Raw genomic sequence first — 21,669 nt, forward strand, 5'->3', positions numbered from 1 at the left:
AGTTATTTTACAGGTTTCTTTCTCCTGCAAAAGGTGGGTCACTGTTTTCAACATTCTGAAGAGACCAGTTTTGAACCATTAAAAGCAGGAACTCCATTTAGACAAAACAAAAGAAAAAAATTGATGTTCTTGAAATGGCACAGAATGCCAGAGCTGGCGATGAGCCAGAGGAGCCATGAGAAGGGGAAGACCATTCAGAAGACCTCAGGGCAGGTCTGCCTAGGCCCTCACAGGTGGTGGGATTTGGAATAAGCCTTTTAGCTCCTCCTGACTGAGCCTGGTCTACCTTAAGATGGAAATAACCACACTAACCACATAGGTTTGGAATAATGGTGAATATGAGAATGCCACAGAAACTGCACCAGGCTCCCGGACACAAAGTACGCTTGAGAGTGAAAGGATAAAGGGAAGAGGGAAGGAAGCAGAGAGAATTCTGCATAATCTCTGGAGTTTAAGTCCAGTGAATAAGATATAGCAGGTCTTCCTCTAGAATTTGGAGGGTGAAGCAAAGTGAAATTCTTGGAGACATGAGACTTGAGCTGTTGTGTTCTCGCCTCCTCTGCCTCAGGCAAGCCTGTCCAGGAGATCTGGAGCCTCTGCCAAATGGCTTGAGATTTTTTTTGAATTCCACAAGAGAGGAATGATGAAATATGATATGCCACCTCAATAGCATGTCTAGTATGCAGCTGTGCATAAACAGACAGAAACTTGGGGCATTTTTTAAGTCTTAAGTGAAGTGAAAATAATGCAAAAGCAAATATTTAGTTTGCACATCATGTTTATAATAGTGTTTTATTGTGTGGATAAAGATTAGAAGGGAATATGCAAAATAAGAAATAGGATGTTAAGTGGTGGGATTTAGCAACTTCATTGTTAGGAGACATACAGATAGCCAGTAGACACTTGAAAAGATGCTCATCATTGCTAATTATTATGGAAATGCAAATCAAAACTATAGTGAGGTATCACCTCACACCAGTCAGAATGGCCATCATCAAAAAGTCTATAAATAATAAATTCTGGAGAGGATGTGGAGAAAAGGGAACCCTCCTACACTGTTGGTAAGAGCCTACTATAACATTTATGAACATGTTTTCCTTACCCTGGGGCAAATACCTAGGGTTGGGTTTTCGAGGTCACAGAGTCTATGTATGTTTCTTTATGAGTGATTTTTCCATTATGTTTTCATAAAGTGATTTGGTTCTCTTGTTACAGAAATTGTTCATACCAGCAGCATCAGTGTTTCTGATCTTGAGAACCAAGTGTCCCGGATGGAGCGGGCTCTGTCCTTAGGCAGCTTGGAGCCTAAACTCGCAGGACAAATGATAAACCAAGTCAGCCGACTCCTTCATTCTCCGCCCACCTTGCTGGCCCCTTTGGCCCAAAGGTATGACTTAGCACACTGATATGGTCATGAGAGGGGATCTTCTAATAATAATGATGCTTCTAGATGATTAATTATACCCAAGTATTTTTCTCCCACTTATGAGGTTAATAATGACTTGTTAAGTTTCTTTTCTGTATTCTGCTTACACTGGGGAAAACAATTCAGTCAGAGTGCTGAATTTGAACTGCTACTTCTCTTTACAGATTGCTAAAAGTAGTGGATGACATTGGCTTACAGCTGAATTTTTCAACCAAGACAATAAGTCTGACCTCCCCTTCTTTGGCTCTGGCTGTGATTAGAGTAAATGCCAGTAATTTTGACACAACTACTTTTGCTGCCCAAGACCCTGCGAATCTTCAGGTACATCCTAATTTATTATAGGAAAGACCTTTTCTTTTATATGATTATAGTCCTCATGTACTTCATGATTAAGGCCATTACTATTTATACCATGGGTGATATTCAAAATATTTAGCATCTAGAACAATGAGGCATCACAGAATCAAAAGAAGGACATTGTGTAATATCATATAAGAAACAAATCGCCAGTCCAGGTTCAATGCAGGATGCAGGATGCTTGGGGCTGGTGCACTTGGATGACCCAGAGGGATGGTACGGGGAGGGAGGTGGGAGGGGGGTTCAGGATGGGGAACATGTGTATACCCGTGGTGGATTCATGTTGATGTATGGCAAAACCAATACAATATTGTAAAATAATTAGCCTCCAATTAAAATAAATAAATTTAAATTAAAAAAAAAAAGAAGGACATTGGCTGGAGCAAGATCTCAGAGGTCCTAATTGCATCCATTGTTAACCCTTTAGCAACTGGATTGTGGAAGTTTGGGGGGAAGTGGGGGAGGTGTCCAGTGGGTTCTAGGCAGTTGGGAGTAAGCAGGGACACCAAATGTGTCCCTACTTTTCAACCCATTTCAATATTTTAACCTATTGAAATAGTGGTGCTGAATATCAATCCTGCTTCTAGTGTTTTCTATCCACCTATTAGAGGGATGGGTAGGTGGGGCTGCTGAAAACATGCGAGTAAAACCAAGTCTTGTCTTTTAACTTCATTTTTGTAGTCTTCCCTTTACAAATTTTGTGCATGTGGTTCTACAGTGACTTTGCCCTAACAGGTCACTAAGTTGGTATGTTTGCTACTGTTGTCTCCCTGGGCTCCCTGTGCAGTTATCCTGAACTTTATCTTTTCCCCAAGCTTTACTGAGATATAATTGACATATAATATCCTGCACTTTCTGATTGTTTCTGCATTTCCTTTATCCATAAAATGTTTTCTCTCCTGATCCAAAGCCTCATCTCCCTATCACATCTCCCTACACAGCCTCTAATTCCATAGTAATCAGAGAAACCAGAACCAATTGTACGTAGAGACACCACAAATAAATGCCTTTACAGGACCCTCCATCTTAATTACTTGTTGTGTTTTCCCTGTCCTCATTATACGAGCCCCAGACATTTTTATAATCTTTTGCTTCATTTTCAGGTTTCTCTGGAAGCTCAGGCTCCTGAGAACAGTATTGGCGTTATTACTTTGCCTTCATCGTTGATGCGTCATTTACCAGCTGATGCTGTGGAGCTGGCTTCCAGGGTGCAGTTCAACTTTTTTGAAACTCCTGCCCTGTTTCAGGTAAAGTTGCCTCTAATTGCTCTTGGTTTAGATTCTGGGAGACTGGAGTTTTATTTCTTATAATCCTCCAATATTCTTAAGCTGGCATGCATGCCAAGTCCCTTCAGTTGTGTCTGACTCTGTGCAACTCTGTGGGCAGTAGCCTGCCAGGCTCCTCTGCCCATGGGATTCTCCAGGCAAGAATACTGGAGTGGGTTGCCATGCCCACCTCCAGGGGATCTTCCCGACCCAGGGATCGAACCTACATCTCTTATGTCTCCTGCATTGGCAGGCAGCTTCTTTATCACTAGTGCCACCTGGGAAGCCCATTCTTAAGTCTACTATAAGTCAGATGGATTGATGAAAAGCTGTAGTTTATTTTTAAACAGGACCTAATGATGCTGTTGAGGATAAATAACAATAACCAACACAAAGTATTTATCAATTGCTGTGCAGTATTATAAACACTTAGAAATGCTAACTCTAATCCTCTCAACAACTCCCTGAGGGAGAAACTATTAAACTATTAACCTCATTTTACAGATGAGGACATAGAGGCATAGAGAGGTTAGGTAACTTGCTTAGGAATACAGTTTAAATGGCTTAATGTTATTATGTTCCTTTAAGATTCATGAGGGTCTCGTGTCAGTCTATGAAATTTAATTCAGTTTTTAGAGCATACTATAGTGGAACAAGCTCTGCTTCTCATTACGGTCCTTGGGGAAGTCACTTTACTCCCTGTCCCTGAATTCCTGACCTAGGCAGTAAAATAAACAATGTTGACTAAATAGTCCTTAGGGTCCCTTCTGGGCTTACCTCGTAGCTCAGTCAGTAAAGAATCTGCCTGCAATGCAGGAGACCTGGGTTCGATTCCTGGGTTGGGGAGATCCCCTGGAGAAGGAAATGGCAACCCACTCCAGTATTCTTGCCTGGAGAATCCCATGGACGGAGGAGCCTGGCAGGCTACAGTTCATGGGGTCGCCAAGAGTCAGACACAATTTAGCGACTAAACTACTAACTAGGGTCCCTTCTAACTCTTAAATTGTCTGATAACATTTCATTTTCTCTTGCCATCTTGTTGATTCTTTGATGTGCTAGGACCCTGCCTTGGAGAACCTCTCTCTGATCAGCTATGTCATTTCCTCAAGCGTTGCGAACCTGACAGTCAAGAACTTGACAAGAAACGTGACGGTTACCTTAAAGCATATCGACCCGAGCCAGGTGAGAGGGGCCTGTCTGGTCTGTGTGCCTTGGCCAGAGACACCTCATGCAAACTCTCCCTGTGTGACTTAGCCTGAAAAAAGTCGGTCCAGCAGCACCTTAGACCCAGTTAGGGCTGTGTGTGAGACTAGAATCATGCTCATAGGGTTTGAGCGTGCCTAATAACTGCCTTCCTACTTTCTAGGAAGGAGCAGTGTAAAAAGCAAGCTCTTATTGCCAATTTTCAGTGCATTTAGATCTGCAGCTCCAGGTCTGATTCTCACCTCCAAAGAGAAAGCATCTTGCAAAGTCCAGTTCACTGAGCATCATCTGTGACCTCGCTGCTCAGAGTATGGTTTGCAGACCTGCAGCTCCCCTGGGAGCTTGCTAGAATGCAGACTCTTGGGCCCACCCCAGACCCAGTGAATCAGAATGTGCCTTTTAACACAAGGCAATTGTGCCCGATGGCTAAGGTTAAAAAGTGCTGACCTATATGAGACTCACTGACTTCTAGAGACCTGTATAAAATAAGAACTCCCCTAAAATCTAGAATGAGATTCTGAAATGTTCAAATGTCATTTTTTTCTAATTGCTTTTCAGTTTTTTTCAGTTGGATAAATTATTGGTAATGTGTCCTTCTGTTACAGGATGACTTAACAGTGAGATGTGTATTTTGGGACTTGGGCAGAAATGGTAGGTTCCAGACGTAACTTTTTCAAAGTCTTGAGTGGGAAAGGGGAATGGGGAGGAATGAGCAGTGATTGGTGCAGTGGCCTTTCTGCAGGGACAGACATTCTTTCCCATGCCCCCTAGGTGGCAGAGGAGGCTGGTCATCTGATGGCTGCTCTGTCAAAGACAGGAGGCTGAATGAGACCACCTGTACCTGCAGCCACCTTACAAGCTTCGGCGTTCTGCTGGTAACATCCCCACTTTGCCTGGCCTTAGATACTGGGTCTGAGGGGTAGCTGGGCATTGTGCTATGAAGTCTATCTGGTGGATGACTTGATGGATCAGCAGATTTCATGATACTGTGACAAAGTTAAAGACCAATGAAATGACTCTTCTAATATGCATATATACTTGAAGAAAAATATTTGAACAAAGTATTTTTTCTTATTCTAATTTTACATTTAAGTTCTTTTTAAAATAGCTATAAGAGGGTTAGGGAATTCAGATTAAAATGGGTAATGAAAATGGTTTAGTTGGCAGTGTACTTTAAAATTTTTATAAAACATGACATAAATTCTCTTATTTAATCTACCCAACAATCCTACAATATAGGTAGAATGGGGTGTTTTTATTGTCATTTTAAAGACTCGTTTGTGAGGTAATTGTCCACAGTCGTAGACTAAGAAATATAAGAGCCAGAAGTCAAATTCACATCTTTAGGCTCTAGCCTGGGGCTTCTGCAGAGCACCATAATGTAGTGATCAAGTACATGGGCTTTGAAGTCAGCCAGACCTGGATCCTGGTTCCTCTACTTCGTAGCTTTGTGACCCTGAGCAAATTACTTAACCTCTCTGGGTCTCATTTTTTATTATCTCAACAGGATGATAATAATTGTGCCTACCTTGTAGGCTTGTTGAACAATCTTAGACTACCCAATAATGTAAATTATAACTGTGTCATTTATTTTAAAATATTTGGTCTTGAAAGCAATATTTTCTTTTCTAGGACTTGTCTCGAACATCCTTGCCACCAGCTCAGATGATGGCCCTAACATTTATTACCTATATTGGTTGTGGGCTTTCATCAATTTTTCTGTCAGTTACTCTTGTAACCTACATAGCCTTTGAGTGAGTATCCACAACTAGAAACTGGATTATATGATGTAGCGGTCACCTCAGTGGCCAAAATGTATTAAATAAGTGCTCCTTGGCCTAGCTTACCCTGTCCACCCCTCTAGTGGGGCCATGTATATGTGAAATTTAATGGGACTTTGGTTTACATGCTTACTTACTTCCAGTAGTTTGTACACTCACTGAAGGCAGGAGTTGTGTCTTAATCATCCTTGTACCCTAAAATGATGCTTGGTACCTAGTCGACATTAAGTGAGAAATGAAAGATAGATGCAGACCTGGAAAAACAAGAGCTTACAATGTGAAACAGGCCATAGCTCCATATACAGCAGAAGAGCTGTGTTTAATATATTGTTTCTAAATTATACCAAGCAAACACAAAAGATTAAATACATTAATGGGTGTGGGGATGAAGAAGAATAAAGGATATCAAGCCTCCCTGAAAAATATAGATACAAATTGGGTGCAGCTTTGTAGGTCAAAGAAAGAATGACATTCCAGATGACAGCATCTCCTTGGCTTACCAGAATGGTCCCTTTGGTTACTTTGTTGGGGGGGTGGGTGGGATTCCAATAAATTCTGTCAGAAAAGAAGGAAACATAGGCACTTTTTTTACATTTGTGCTTAGTCATTCAGTCTTGTCTGACTCTTTGCAACAGCATGGACTGTAGCCCACCAGGCTCTTCTGTCCATGGGATTTTCCAGGCAAGAATACTGGAGTGGGTTGCCATTTCTTTCTCCAGGGGCTCTTCCCAACCCAGGAATCGAACCAGGTTCTCCTGCATTGCAGGCAGATTCTTTACCAGCTGAGCTACCATGGAACCACCTCCCCAACACTATTTTAAATGAAACAGTATATAAGTTCTGGGATTTAGATTTTTGGACACTAATCAGGAAATACACAAATTCACTTTTAGTGCCAAACTTAGGGTCCAGCTGTGAGTACAGATCTTCTAGTGGACCGTTAGAAGGATTAATGACACTAAATTACTATAAGGCCAGCCATTACTCAGAATGATCTCACCAGATCTAATTTCACACACGTAAACATGTACATGTCATCAATTAACTGTATTTTCCTCTGCCTGTTTCATTTAGCTATAGTTTGAACTCTTGTTTCCATGATCTCATTTTAACTAGTAACATAAAATAACAGGAGAATCTGGCTATGTTTTGAAGATCTGAATAGAGGAGCCTATTGTATGAGAAGCAGCGATGCTTCCAGGAGTTTGAGAGAAATGGGGGTAGGTGCTCATGAGACTCTACTACATACTATTTGAAAGGGTGGGTCAGTAGTCAGCATGTTAAAGATTCCATAGAAATATAAACATAAAATTTCCACATGGTTATCACAGATGATTCCGTTTAGATTTTTCCTTTGTTGCTATTGTTAGTTGTAATGCCTCCACCTACACACACACACACATACAGACATGCACTCAAAGAGAAGAAATTTATGCATATAGACAGTCACCAAAGAATAAAAATAAATCACTTTGAACTCAGACATGCTAGCTCACATAAGCATCAGCAGACTGTGATGCTAATTCTTTTCTTGTCCTTTCCTTTTAGAAAGATCCGGAGGGATTACCCTTCCAAAATCCTCATCCAGCTGTGCGCAGCCCTGCTCCTGCTGAACCTGGTGTTCCTCTTGGACTCGTGGATTGCTTTGTATGACATAAGAGGCCTCTGCATCTCAGTGGCTGTATTTCTGCATTATTTTCTCTTGGTCTCATTCACATGGATGGGCTTAGAAGCATTCCATATGTACCTGGCCCTTGTCAAAGTGTTTAATACTTACATCCGAAAATACATCCTTAAATTCTGCATTTTTGGTTGGGGTATGTATTATTTTTGCTCACACATTGCCTGGGCTTTTCCTGCTTTTTCTCCAGTGTTTTGATTTTTAATCAAATAGAAACATTGATGAAGCAGGTCACACTTGGCAGGTTTCTAAAACAGCTTTATTCTTCTTTTCATGTTTCATTGCCCAAAGAGGAGCCTCGTCAAGTCTATTTCTAGAACACCTGTATATTTATGCTGGATTGGTTATGACCGCAAAACTCTGAGGTTAGGGCTATGAATCTTTTTTGTATCTCTAGTGACTAGAACTGGGGCTGGCACACAGAAGGTGCTCGGTCACTTGAAAATATTAGCTTGGTGATAATGAGGTCAGACTGTCAGTCCCTGAGCTCCCAACTAGCCTCACTCTGCTCTGTACCTCCCAGATTCACACACATGCACAGCCGTGTGCTCAGCAGGGCAGAGAGAGAACATACAGATAAAGTCTAATGTAACTTCATCACCATACCAGCCCAGTATTCCTGATTATGCCACCTGTTGATTGTTGGTCACTAAATCTTAGATGCCCCAAGATCTTGAAGAGTTCTTCATTCAACTCTCCACCAAATGTAGGAACCTCCTGGACTTGACTTAGTTTTGACTAGAGATAATTTGACCTCTGCTTGAATACTTCTATTATTGGGGGGCTCATTACTTTAATTACAAACAAGATTCTACTGAGTGCGTTTGAGAGATCTTTCAGGCTTTATTGAATACTTCATGAATTGGGCAGCATCCCGTCTAGCAGACAGAAAGGAGATTTGAGGAGCTGTACTAAGTGAAAGACTTTATAGGCAGAAGGAAGCAGGAACAAGGAAGTCAATCTGGGCAAAAAGTGGGTTGGTTATTGCAAGCTTACTTTCCTCTGAGGATTTCCAGGGTCTCTCAGACAGGTTACCTAACTAGTGATGATTGGGCAATTTCTGATTGATTGGTTTAAGATTTCATTTCTGGGAGAGCCAAAGCTGTGATGGAGTTAAGTCTCAGTTCGGTGAACTGTGGCTAGCATAAGCAACTCGATTTTGGACCTGTTGTCTTATTTTTAATACCTTTTTTTTTTTTTTTTTTTTTTTTTTTTTTTGGCTGTTAAAATTATGTTTACTTGAAGTTACATACAAAAATAGCCTTTATGATGTTATTAAGATTTTAAAAACAAGAAGCAAAATTAAAAATATGATAAGGGCGAAGCCATTAATACAAAGAAATGAGAAAACATCTATAGTGGTAGCATTTCAAACTGGAAAAAAGACATTTAAATAACCTATTAATAGACACTTGGCAGAAATGTTTTAGTTCACTACTAAAAAATAACAGAAAAAATTAAAAAAACAAGTTATTATTTTTTTAAATAGTAAAATGACAGTGGTTTAGACAACAACAATGAGAAAGTTACTCATTCTGGTGAAATACAATGAAGTCAGCGAGTTTTGTTGCTGTTTATTTTGTTTTAAATTATTTATTTATTTTTTTTTTTCAATTTCATTTTCTTTTTTTTTTTTTTTCCCCAATTTTATTTTATTTTTAAACTTTACATAATTGTATTAGTTTTGCCAAATATCAAAATGAATCTGCCACAGGTATACATGTGTTCCCCATCCCAAACCCTCCTCCCTCCTCCCTCCCCATACCATCCCTCTGGGCCGTCCCAGTGCACCAGCCCCAAGCATCCAGCATCATGCATCGAACCTGGACTGGCAACTCGTTTCCCACATGATACTTTACATGTTTCATTGCCAATCTCCCAAATCTTCCCACCCTCTCCCTCTCCCACAGAGTCCATAAGACCATTCTATACATCAGTGTCTCTTTTGCTGTCTCGTACACCGGGTTATTGTTACCATCTTTCTAAATTCCATATATATGCGTTAGTATACTGTATTTATGTTTTTCCTTCTGGCTTACTTCACTCTGTATAATAGGCTCCAGTTTCATCCACCTCATTAGAACTGATTCAAATGTATTCTTTTTAATGGCTGAGTAATACTCCATTGTGTATATGTACCACAGCTTCCAAGATGGCGGAGGAGTAGGACGGGGAGAACACTTTCTCCCCCACAAATTCATCAAAAGAGCATTTAAACGTCGAGGAAATTCCACAAAACAACTTCTGAATGCCGGCAGAGGACATCAGGCACCCAGAAAAGCAACCCAACTCTTCGAAAGGAGAGAGAAGAAATACAGCTCCACCCACCAGAACACCGACACAAGCTTCCCTAACCAGGAAACCTTGACAAGCCACCTGTACAAACCCACACACAGTGAGGAAACGCCACAATAAAGAGAACTCCACAAACTGCCAGAATACAGAAAGGACACCCCAAACTCAGCAATTTAAACAAGATGAAGAGACAGAGGAATACTCAGCAGATAAAGGAACAGGATAAATGCCCACCAAACCAAACAAAAGAGGAAGAGATAGGGAATCTACCTGATAAAGAATTCCGAATAATGATAGTGAAATTGATCCAAAATCTTGAAACTAAAATGGAATCACAGATAAATAGCCTGGAGACAAGGATTGAGAAGATGCAAGAAAGGTTTAACAAGGACCTAGAAGAAATAAAAAAGAGTCAATATATAATGAATAATGCAATAAGTGAAATTAAAAACACTCTGGAGGCAACAAATAGTAGAATAACAGAGGCAGAAGACAGGATTAGTGAATTAGAAGATAGAATGGTAGAAATAAATGAATCAGAGAGGATAAAAGAAAAACGAATTAAAAGAAACGAGGACAATCTCAGAGACCTCCAGGACAATATTAAACACTACAACATTCGAATAATAGGAGTTCCAGAAGAAGAAGACAAAAAGAAAGACCATGAGAAAATACTTGAGGAGATAATAGTGGAAAACTTCCCTAAAATGGGGAAGGAAATAATCACCCAAGTCCAAGAAACCCAGAGAGTACCAAACAGGATAAACCCAAGGAGAAACACCCCAAGACACATATTAATCAAATTAACAAAGATCAAACACAAAGAACAAATATTAAAAGCAGCAAGGGAAAAACAACAAATAACACACAAGGGAATTCCCATAAGGATAACAGCTGATCTTTCAATAGAAACTCTTCAAGCCAGGAGGGAATGGCAAGACATACTTAAAATGATGAAAGAAAATAACCTACAGCCCAGATTATTGTACCCAGCAAGGATCTCATTCAAGTATGAAGGAGAAATCAAAAGCTTTTCAGACAAGCAAAAGCTGAGAGAATTCTGCACCACCAAACCAGCTCTCCAACAAATACTAAAGGATATTCTCTAGACAGGAAACACAAAAACGGTGTATAAACTCGAACCCAAAACAATAAAGTAAATGGCAACGGGAACATACTTATCAGTATTTTTAATACCTTACAAGACAGCCAGTGACCATTTTCTAAAGCTCTACAGTTCTGGTTTTCCATTAAGTTCACTTGGCTCTCTGGTAGCACTTACCCATCGATCTTGGTTTTGCTCTCTTAGGAAAAAAATAATAAGCTGACACTTCCGCTGAACAGTCCTTTAGATAATCAACAAGTAATATATAACATTATGTATAATACTTTATGTCTCGATGTATTTTCACACAAGTAACCCCATAAAAAATAAGCCAGGGGAATTCCCTGGCGGTCCAGTGGTTTGGACTCTACACTTCCAATGCCAGGAGGCCTGGGTTCAATCCCTGGTCAGGGAACTAGGATCCTGAAAGCCCCAAGGTACGGGCGGTTATTGCTAATACCAGGTGAAGACGTGATTTACCCTAATTCCCACAGCTCAAGAACAGCTGAGGCTGGCTTTCTCATCTCTTAGGCATGCCCTTCTACTGCATTAGAGCTGCCACTCCTCTCAGACTCCTCCATCTTCTTCAGGCTAAATATTCCTTCACATATTCCCTACACAACAGATTACCTCCCTTGTCATCCTGCCTGTTGTTATATCTTTGTGAAGGGTACAGAACAACCCCTTTCCACAAGATAAGTCACTTATTCCCAGAAAAATAAGTCACTGCTTCTGATCTTGGGCATGGATTTTGTCTTCTTTGTAGAATTCAGAAACATCAGGTTCCCTTGTCAAGGACAAGCTCCACACCCTCAATATTTTATTTTTAGGAAGGAGTCTCCCTTAGAAAGTCACCATATGTCAGTGTCTCCATAATGTCCAAATACAAAAGAATTTAATGAAATACCATGTTAGATGGTACCAGGTAGCTGTCTTTATTTACCAGAGCCTTGAGATTGGATGTCAGGCTGGTCTGTGTGCACAGAGTGTGAGATGTTGGAATGGGGTGGGGGATGATGAGGTGGAGGGCTGAGGACTTGGACTCCTCAGTCCAAGTCCAAGTCCACTATAAGAAAGGAGGAGACTCCTCATTATGCTTCCTGTTAATGGAAGTGCCCTGGGCCCTTGAGAGAGCCAGTGGTGGCAATCAACACCCCCAAATAACTAGGGCAGGCTTCTCAGTCCATCAGCAGATTCCAGATAATCAGTTGAAGACATTGGGATTCATAACGGAAGGTTTTCCAGAAGTTGCTGCTGCTGCTAAGTCGCTTCAGTCGTGTCCAACTCTGTGCGACCCCATAGACGGAAGCCCACAAGGCTCCCCCGTCCCTGGGATTCTCCAGGCAAGAACACTGGAATGGGTTGCCATTTCCTTCTCCAATGCATGAAAGTGAAAAGTGAAAGGGAAGTCGCCCAGTCGTGTCCGACTCTTAGCGACCCCACGGACTACAGCCTACCAGGCTCCTCCATCCATGGGATTTTCTAGGCAAGAGTACTGGAGTGGGGTGCCATTGCCTTCTCCGTTCCAGAAGTTACTAAAAACCAAACTAGGTTAATTCTTTGATTTACATTTTGGAGTTTGCCTGCCACCTGACCCTTAAAATTACATTCCAGGTGGGTAAGGGTAAGTGGGTTGCCATTTCCTTCTTACTCATATGCCGTCCAGTTAGCAGGAGTGGAGGGGGTCTCTGGTCTGTGCTTGTTTAGGATCCAAGCTGCTAGAGACTCTGTCTCAGGACAGGGCTTCCAAGATTGCCCTCAACTGGGGAGAAAAGAGTAGAGAATCTCACAAGTGGTTTTATGGTCTAGGCCTAGAGGGTGAGCAGATCACTTATGTCCATAGTCCACTGGACAAGACCTAGTCAGGTGGCCACATACACCCACATGCCGGGAGGCAGAGAAACTGGGTGTGATGAATTGCTATGCTATTTCAGAAGAAAACAGAAAATCTCCACTCTTTTTTTCTCACCACCTTTAGTTATTAGAACTATGTGTGATCAGTGATTCCTGTCTTCCAGGCATCCCAGCTGTGGTTGTGGCCATCGTCCTGATTATATCTCCAGATAACTATGGGCTTGGATCCTATGGGAAATTCCCCAACGGGTCACCTGATGACTTGTGAGTACAAAGCACGACACGAAATTTTAAGTGAATTGGAAAGCAGAATTCTCCAAAAAATGGAGGATCTAATCAGCATATCAGGTGGCTCTCATCCTAATAAAATCCAGTAATATTTACAGCAGACTTTGCAATTATATATGTAAAGAGATCAGCTAGTTAGAAAAGTCATGCTGCTGCTGCTGCTACTGCTGCTAAGTTGCTTCAGTCGTGTCCGACTCGGTGCAACCCCATAGACAGCAGCCCACCAGGCTTCCCCGTCATACTACTACTTAAGTATTTAAAAATTGAATTATATTTCAAAATACTTTTATAAGCCTCTGATAAAAATAAAATACAAGCTATACTATATTAGTAAAGATTCATGGAATAGACTTACTAGGATTGAAAGAAGATAAAATCTTTTAGTGTTTTCAAATAATATTTTTAAAATACTTTCAATCACCAGATTTCCTGAAATAAACTCTCTTGGATTTCTTCCCTTAGAGCTGTTAAGTGGCTATGGAGGTCAGAGGTTTTATCCTTTTTTAAATTTTGTGCTTATAGGATAATGTTTCAGTAAAACAATATAGGTTCATTGTTACCATTTTCAACCATATTTCAGCAAGAAAAAACCAAAACACATGTTTTCCCTGTTTTTCCCCCCAATTCCAGTTGCTGGATCAACAGCAATGCTGTATTCTATATCACGGTTGTGGGGTATTTCTGTGTGATATTTTTGCTGAACGTCAGCATGTTCATTGTGGTCCTGGTTCAGCTCTGTCGAATTAAAAGGAAGAAGCAACTGGGAGCCCAAAGAAAAACTAGTATTCAAGACCTCAGGAGCGTCGCTGGCCTTACATTTTTACTAGGAATTACTTGGGGCTTTGCCTTCTTCGCCTGGGGACCAGTTAATGTCACCTTCATGTATCTCTTTGCCATCTTCAATACCTTACAAGGTAAGCTCTACAGCAAAAAATAAACACTGGATGACTCATTCGAACTGAAAAATATTGCAAGTAAAAGTTAGAGTGTCTGCAAAGTAGCTTAAGATACAGGGAGGGGATATATGTATTTGTAGGGCTTCCCTGATGGCTCAGATGGTAAAGAATCTGCCTGCAATGTGAGAGACCCAGGTTCGATCCCTGGGTCGGGAAGACCCCTTGGAGGAGGAAATGGCAACCCACTCCAGTATTCTTGCCTGGAGAATCCATGGACAGAGGAGCTTGGAGGGCTCACAGTCCATAGGATCGCAAAGAGTTGGATACAACTGAGTGACTAATCCTTTCCCTATATGAAATTAAAAGGCACTTACTCCTTGGAAGGAAAGTTATGACCAACCTAGGCAGCATATTCAAAAGCAGAGACATTACTTTGCCAACAAAGGTTCGTCTAGTCAAGGCTATGGTTTTTCCTGTGGTCATGTATGGATGTGAGAGTTGGACTGTGAAGAAGGCTGAGTGCCAAAGAATTGATGCTTTTGAACTGTGGTGTTGGAGAAGACTCTTGAGAGTCCCTTGGACTGCAAGGAGATCCAACCAGTCCATTCTGAAGGAGATCAGCCCTGGGATTTCTTTGGAAGGAATGATGCTAAAGCTGAAACTCCAGTACTTTGGCCACCTCATGCGAAGAGCTGACTCACTGGAAAAGACTCTGATGCTGGGAGGGATTGGGGGCGGGAGAAGAAGGGGACGACAGAGGATGAGATGGCTGGATGGCATCACTGACTTGATGGACGTGAGTCTGAGTGAACTCCAGGAGTTGTTGATGGACAGGGAGGCCTGGTGTGCTGCGATTCATGGGGTCGCAAAGAGTCGGACATGACTAAGCGACTGATCTTATCTCATCTGATGTGATACGTGAACTTCTCAGGTGACTCAGTGGTAAAGAATCTGCCTGCCAAGGGTTCGATCTCTAGGTCGGGAAAATCCCCTGGAAGAGGAAATGGCAACCCACTTCAGTGTCTTGCCTGGAGAATTCCATGGACAGAGGAGCCTGGCGGGCTACAGTCCATGGGGTCACAAACAGTCAGACACTACTTAGTGACTAAACAGCAGCAGCATATATCTTCATCTGGCTGATTCACATTGTTGTACAGCAGAAACTAACATGATATTGTAAAGCATTTATACTCCAATAAAAAAAATCAAGTAAAATAAAAAACAGATTTATCTTTTAGAAAGGGTGCTCTGAGATCCTTGGAAGAAAGGCCAAATTCACTAAATTCAAGAAGTGGTCCCTTTCCCTCCTTACCATCACTGCCTCCTGGGAGGGAACAAGGATATCAAGGGGAACCTACCAGTAACTGTTTCTGGGAGAGTCAATCACTCTTCCTTCACCTGGTTCCTTATCTTTTTTTTTTGTTTAATTTTGCTACTGAAGTATAATAGACCATGCATACAGAAAAGTACGCATACCATAAATGTCCCCGTGAGATCTCACCAGTCTGAGCTCCTCTGCCTGCACTTGATTTGAGGACAGTGATAAGCGAGAAGTCAGTGGCAGCAGCCTGGCCCAGTGGCTAATCCCTGTGCAGTTCTCTGTCTAGACATACAGCGGACAAGCCAGACTCTGTGGCCCTTGACCTTGGAGCTGCCCACTTAATGAAGCCTAGCTGCAGTCATTTGGGAACGCTTCTCCTCTGTATTCTTTACAAAAGCAAATTACTCATTCTTTTGTTGATGCTTTTGTCCTACTCTTTGCGACCCCGTGGACTATAGCCCGCCAGTCTCCTCTGTCCTGGGATTTTCCAGGCAAGAATACTAGAGTGGGTTGCCATTTCCTTTTCCAGGAGATCTTTCCGACCCAGGGATCAAACCCATGTCTCCTGCATCGTAGGCAGATTCTTTACCACTGAGCTACCAGGGAACCACACTCATTCTTTTAGATCAGCTTTATAAAAGAGTTGTCAGCCGTGACTAATACTTAATAAACGCACCTTGACATCAAAAGCCAAGCAAACTAATAGGTTTGCATAGATGAGATGGTTGGATGCCATCACCGACTCGGTGGACATGAATTTGAGCAAGCTCCAGGAGTTGGTGATGGACAGGGAAGCCTGGCGTGCTGCAGTCCATGGGGTTGCAAAGAGTCGGACATGACTGAGTGAACTGAACTGATAATAAGCATTCTTATCCCTTGGTTGTCTTTTATTCCAAATCTTCTGTTGGGAAGCCTTTTAACTGCATTTTCATCAGCTTGTTTTCATCTTTTCCTGGTGGCTTTTAGCTCCCATAGCATCCTCCTGTAGTTCTATCTAGGCAGTAGTTCATTAACTTGAGATAGAATTCAAGTGCCTAATTTGGCTTATTTTATTTGGAGGAAGCCAGTCAATGTGCTTGTTGGCTACATGCCATGTCTTCGTTTTTACCTACAGTGTACAGTTTCTGAACTTGTATATCCAGGTGTTGTGTTACTTATTGTAGAAAAGTTTTATTTGCCAACAATGGCATGCTAAGAGACACTTAATTTTAACGAGAAAAAAAATATGCCCAAATCATACTGATCATAAACCTGAAAGCATGGTACCTACCCTCACATACTTATGGTAGAAATGAGCCTGCCCCTTTCTTATTTCCCCAGAATGACTTCTCATTAGAATACAAATGGACAGAAGGAACATATTGTTTCATTTGTAAAAGGGAACTAAACCCTAATTCACAGGACTTTGGGGTTGAGTAAAGGAAAGATGTGTACAGGTTCTGATTTGGGCCACGAGTACCCCCATTTTAGTCTCATCTGTACTGCTTCTCCCCTAATGCAACCAAGTATAGCTGCCCAGGTTGGCAGGTGGACAAAGATATGCATTATTTGAGATGTCAGTCTTTAGAATGGGCACGTGCATCTGACTAAAAGCAAACCTGATATTTAAAAATGAAGGTCTTCTAAGTAGATAGATTGGGGTTTGGGGCAAAGGAGGATTCAGAATTTGTCCATTCATCCAGCTAATATTTATTTGCTTTCAAAGCCTTGAGGAGTGGTAGCAAGTGGGCTGCATGGGGAGCCCTGTACCTGCCTGTGATGGGGAGGGGGAGGCAGAGCCTGAGGGCCTCTTGAGGTCTGTAGTGGCTTGGGAGGAAGACGGGAGGGCCCAGGGAAGGGATGTGGCTGTGGACCCAAGAGGTGAGCTGAGGGATAAGAGACAAAGGAGGAGACAACATTGACAGAACTTGGAAATCGATGACACATATGGAGGGATGGGGAGGTGGGAGCCATGGACGGAAGTAAAAAAAGCACAGTGTGAGAGCTGTGAGCTCCCATTTTCTTTGGGGGACTACAGCTTGGGAGATGGCCACTCAGGTGGCTCTAAAGAACTGATCAGAAGAGGTACGGCGAGGGAGGTAGACATACATACAATCAACCACACATCTTGGCAGAAGGTTACTGCTTGTCATAAGGCCCAGATATCTTAGTGATTTTAGTGCTTTTCTAAGTGTGGGAAAATGCAAGAAACTACCTCATAACATTTTCTCCTGAAAATACCTAATTATCTGAAGGCCTATTCTACCAGTTTTCCCACAGCATAGGGCACCTCATTCCCGATCTCCAGCCTGAAATCCTTTCAGGGTGTGTGGAAGGTCAGGGACTGCAGTGGCTCATGACTCAATCCTTATAGAGCTACATGGCCAGAGACATTCTTTAGCTGGCTGATCCTAGGTCTGAGCTGGTCTCCTGGGTGGATGGCTTGTACTTCACAACAAAGATTGTTGTCGTTGTTCAGTCATTAAGTCGTGTCTGATTATTTGCAGCCCCATGGACTGCAGCATGCCAAGCTTCTGTGTCCTTCAGCATCTCCTGGAGTTTGCTCAAACTCATCTCTATTGAATCAGTGATGCCATCCAACCATCTCATCCTCTGTTGTCCCCTTCTCTTGCCTTCAGTCTTTCCCAGCATCAGGGTCTTTTCCAATGAAAGGGTTCTTCATATCAGGTGGCCAAAGTATTGAAGCTTCAGCTTCAGCATCAGTCTTCCAATCAGTATACAGGTTGATATCCTTTAAGATTGACTGATTTGATCTCCTTGCTGTCCAAGGGACTGTGAAGAGTATTCTCCTGCACCACAATTCGAAAGCATCAATTCTTTGGTGCTCACCCTTCTTTATGGTCCAACTCTTACATCTGTACATGACTACTGGAAAAAAACATAGGTTTGACTATATGGACCTTTGTTGGCAAAGATAGGGAAGGCTAAAGACAGGATGTAAGAGACCAGACAGGTAAATTTTGGAAATATGGAATGATAATTCTTTTTATAAATATATTTTTTAAATCTTACAAAGATAGTTCTCCCAGGATGCCTTTTGATAGCAAACTTTCCCAGGACTTTGGGCTTTATTTTCAATCTGCAAAATTTCATTTTTCCTATAGCTGCCAAAGATTTTATCATTGTGTGAAGTAAGCTCATGACATTCAGGTCTCAGTTTGGAATTCATTGTGTTGTGTTTTCCCCCACCCTATAGGATTTTTCATATTCGTCTTTTACTGTGTAGCAAAAGAGAATGTCAGAAAGCAGTGGAGACGATATCTGTGTTGTGGAAAGTTACGACTGGCGGAAAATTCTGGTAAAGATTTACCTTTTTATCCTTTTCTTAAATCTTGAGGAAGAGATTGCATAAGTTAAGATCCAAAGCAATTAATGCCAGAGGAATATCAGATCTAGAAATGAATGAATGGAACCTGCTCAACAGAAAATATCCAGTGTGAACATTATGGAAAAAAAACCTAGTGAATTTAAAAAAAATTAGTCATACTGGGAACTTAGTGAGCAATATAATTAATGGCCTGGCTGCTTCTGCAATGAAGCAGCAGTGAAATGTTTAGAATTCATTTCCCTTTGAGCACACGTTTTCCATTTGTCCAGAGTAATTTTTCATATTTACCTTCCTAATTTTTTAAATCTTGACTCAATGTTTTCTCCACAGGTCCTGGTTGTCAGTGACTTCATTTATTTGTTATTGGGCCAGACTTTACATAAAAGTCTTAGCATACATTTGGTTACTTTGAAGTTATTTTCAGCTATGCCCTTCTGGGTTATATAGCAAATAGATCATTTTTAAGAAAATAAGAAAAATGAAGTACTCTTTGAAAATCTCAATTCCTTTTGCATAAATATTACCCACAAATACAGGCTTTGCTGTATTGCAAAGGTCTGGTTGCACAAGATCATAAAATGGCAGTATCTAGAGTTCAGTCATTTGCCTGGGTTTAAGAGCCATGAGTCATCACAGCAGGTCGATCCATGTTCTTGTGAAGATAGTCTTTGACTCTGAAATATTACCTAATTCAGTGGCTATTTATGGACACAATCAAATTAGCCTGGCTTTTAGTTCTGAGAGAATATAGATTACTTTTGACCAGTGAGTCATTTAAAGGACAAATGTATATATTCTTAAATGAAAATACCTGTGAAATGTGGAATTCTCTATAAGATCTGAGAGCGAGAGATCATTTCCTAGAAAGAGTTACCCTGTGTTTCTTGCATTTGCACTTCAACACTCTTCCCTGTTTTTCTATAATGCTTATCCTGCTATAGACTGGAGTAAGACTGCTACTAATGGTTTAAAGAAGCAGACTGTAAACCAAGGGGTCTCCAGCTCTTCAAATTCCTTACAGTCAAACAGTAACTCCACCCACTCCACCACGCTGCTAGTGAATAATGATTGCTCAGGACTTGCCAGCGGGAACGGTATGTATGTCTTGATGTACTATTTCTCAAGTTAGTGTTTGTTTTATTAAAGCAGCTTTATCCTTTAATGGCACTTTTGCTTAGCAAAGTGAATAGCTACATATATGACTATTGGATCAAAATGTAGTTCCCTTGTTAAAGAGAAAGTTGATTCATCCAAATTTATCCATTTTAGAGCAAGTTTATTTTTAAGATTACTCCTTGGAAGGAAAGTTATGACCAACCTAGGCAGCATATTCAAAAGCAGAGACATTACTTTGCCAACAAAGGTTCGTCTAGTCAAGGCTATGGTTTTTCCTGTGGTCATGTATGGATGTGAGAGTTGGACTGTGAAGAAGGCTGAGCGCTGAAGAATTGATGCTTTTGAACTGTGGTGTTGGAGAAGACTCTTGAGAGTCCCTTGGACTGCAAGGAGATCCAACCAGTCCATTCTGAAGGAGATCAGCCCTGGGATTTCTTTGGAAGGAATGATGCTAAAGCTGAAACTCCAGTACTTTGGCCACCTCATGCGAAGAGTTGACTCATTGGAAAAGACTCTGATGCTAGGAGGGATTGGGGGCAGGAGGAGAAGGGAACGACAGAGGATGAGATGGCTGGATGGCATCACTGACTCGATGGACATGAGTCTCAGTGAACTCCGGGAGTCGGTGATGGACAGGGAGGCCTGGTGTGCTGCGATTCATGGGGTCGCAAAGAGTCGGACACGACTGAGCGACTGATCTGATCTGATCTGATTTTTAAGATTTAGGGTTTTTAGAAATATTTATTTTTAATTGATTGATGATTGCTTTTAAAATATTGTTTTGATTTCTGTCATACATCAACGTGAATTAAGCATAGGTGTACATATGTCACCTTAGGGTTGTTTTTTCTTAAAGATTTAATTTCTCATGATGAGAATGGATGATGACCTAAAAGTTTTAACGTGGCAAATCCTGACTTAGGTATTGGCCAAAGACTTCTTATGTTCTTTCTGTGCAGTCAGTACCTAAAATAGTAAGACTATATCAGTTTTTTAGTATATCTACAGTTATACACATCTTCAACACTTCTGAACCTTCCTACTTTTTGCTTATCATCTTGTTCATTCTGTGCCCCAGTGTGGCTGCCTTGTGACAATTCCCAAATCCCCATAAAGATATCCAGTACTGAAAGATTAATTGTCTCCAATAGACATACAGATGATTTCTGTTGTGCCTCCTTTACTCATTAATTCTGACATTTCTAGCTTAAATTTCCTTTATGTTTTCTTTCCTTTGTAAGACTGAGCTGTTCATAACTCATAAAAACTTATCTATTTCTATCTTCTTCGACTTCTTAATATAACTTCATTTTTATAAAAACTTAAATTATCCTGGTATACTTTCCCCTTCCCTGGAGAATTCACCTTTACTTATCACTTTAGGGTATTAGTTATTTGTATGATAAATGCAGATAAATTTGTGAGAAGGTTCATATACCTACCAAATAGTTTTCCAGCCTCCCAAAGATGGGAGGTCTCACTGGTTTGTATAAACTTTTAAAATAGCAAAATAAGAGGATGCCTCTAAATCAAGGTTTCTCAACCTGGGCACAATTAACATTTGGGGCTAGATAACTCTGTTGTGGGGGCGCTGTTCTGTGCATTTGAAGATGTCTAGAAACATCTCTGGTCTCCACCCGCCAGGTACCAGTAGTACCCCTACACTCACCCCATGTTGTGACAACTAAAAATGTCTCTCAATATTGTGAAAAAATTTTCCCTGAGGGGTAAAATTGTCCCCTTGCTGCTTGTG

General features: G+C 41.2%; 1 protein-coding gene across 10 annotated transcripts in view; it reads left to right on the forward strand.

The window, feature by feature from the left end:
* The window catches only part of ADGRG2 (adhesion G protein-coupled receptor G2), a 130,087-nt gene that overhangs the window by 104,279 nt on the left and 4,139 nt on the right, over nt 1-21,669 (forward strand). For all 10 annotated transcript variants that reach the window (XM_024988477.2, XM_024988476.2, XM_024988482.2 and 7 more), the window contains 12 exons: nt 1,216-1,387; nt 1,591-1,747; nt 2,887-3,030; nt 4,108-4,230; nt 4,857-4,902; nt 5,023-5,126; nt 5,884-6,005; nt 7,581-7,849; nt 13,132-13,231; nt 13,886-14,169; nt 18,669-18,770; nt 19,742-19,894. In XM_024988477.2, coding sequence (XP_024844245.1) covers nt 1,216-1,387; nt 1,591-1,747; nt 2,887-3,030; nt 4,108-4,230; nt 4,857-4,902; nt 5,023-5,126; nt 5,884-6,005; nt 7,581-7,849; nt 13,132-13,231; nt 13,886-14,169; nt 18,669-18,770; nt 19,742-19,894 — 1,776 coding nt within the window. The remainder of the gene's footprint in view (nt 1-1,215; nt 1,388-1,590; nt 1,748-2,886; nt 3,031-4,107; nt 4,231-4,856; nt 4,903-5,022; nt 5,127-5,883; nt 6,006-7,580; nt 7,850-13,131; nt 13,232-13,885; nt 14,170-18,668; nt 18,771-19,741; nt 19,895-21,669) is intronic.

The sequence above is a fragment of the Bos taurus genome, chromosome X (genome assembly GCF_002263795.3).
Source record: "Bos taurus isolate L1 Dominette 01449 registration number 42190680 breed Hereford chromosome X, ARS-UCD2.0, whole genome shotgun sequence".
In the NCBI taxonomy this organism is placed as follows: Eukaryota; Metazoa; Chordata; class Mammalia; order Artiodactyla; family Bovidae; genus Bos; species Bos taurus.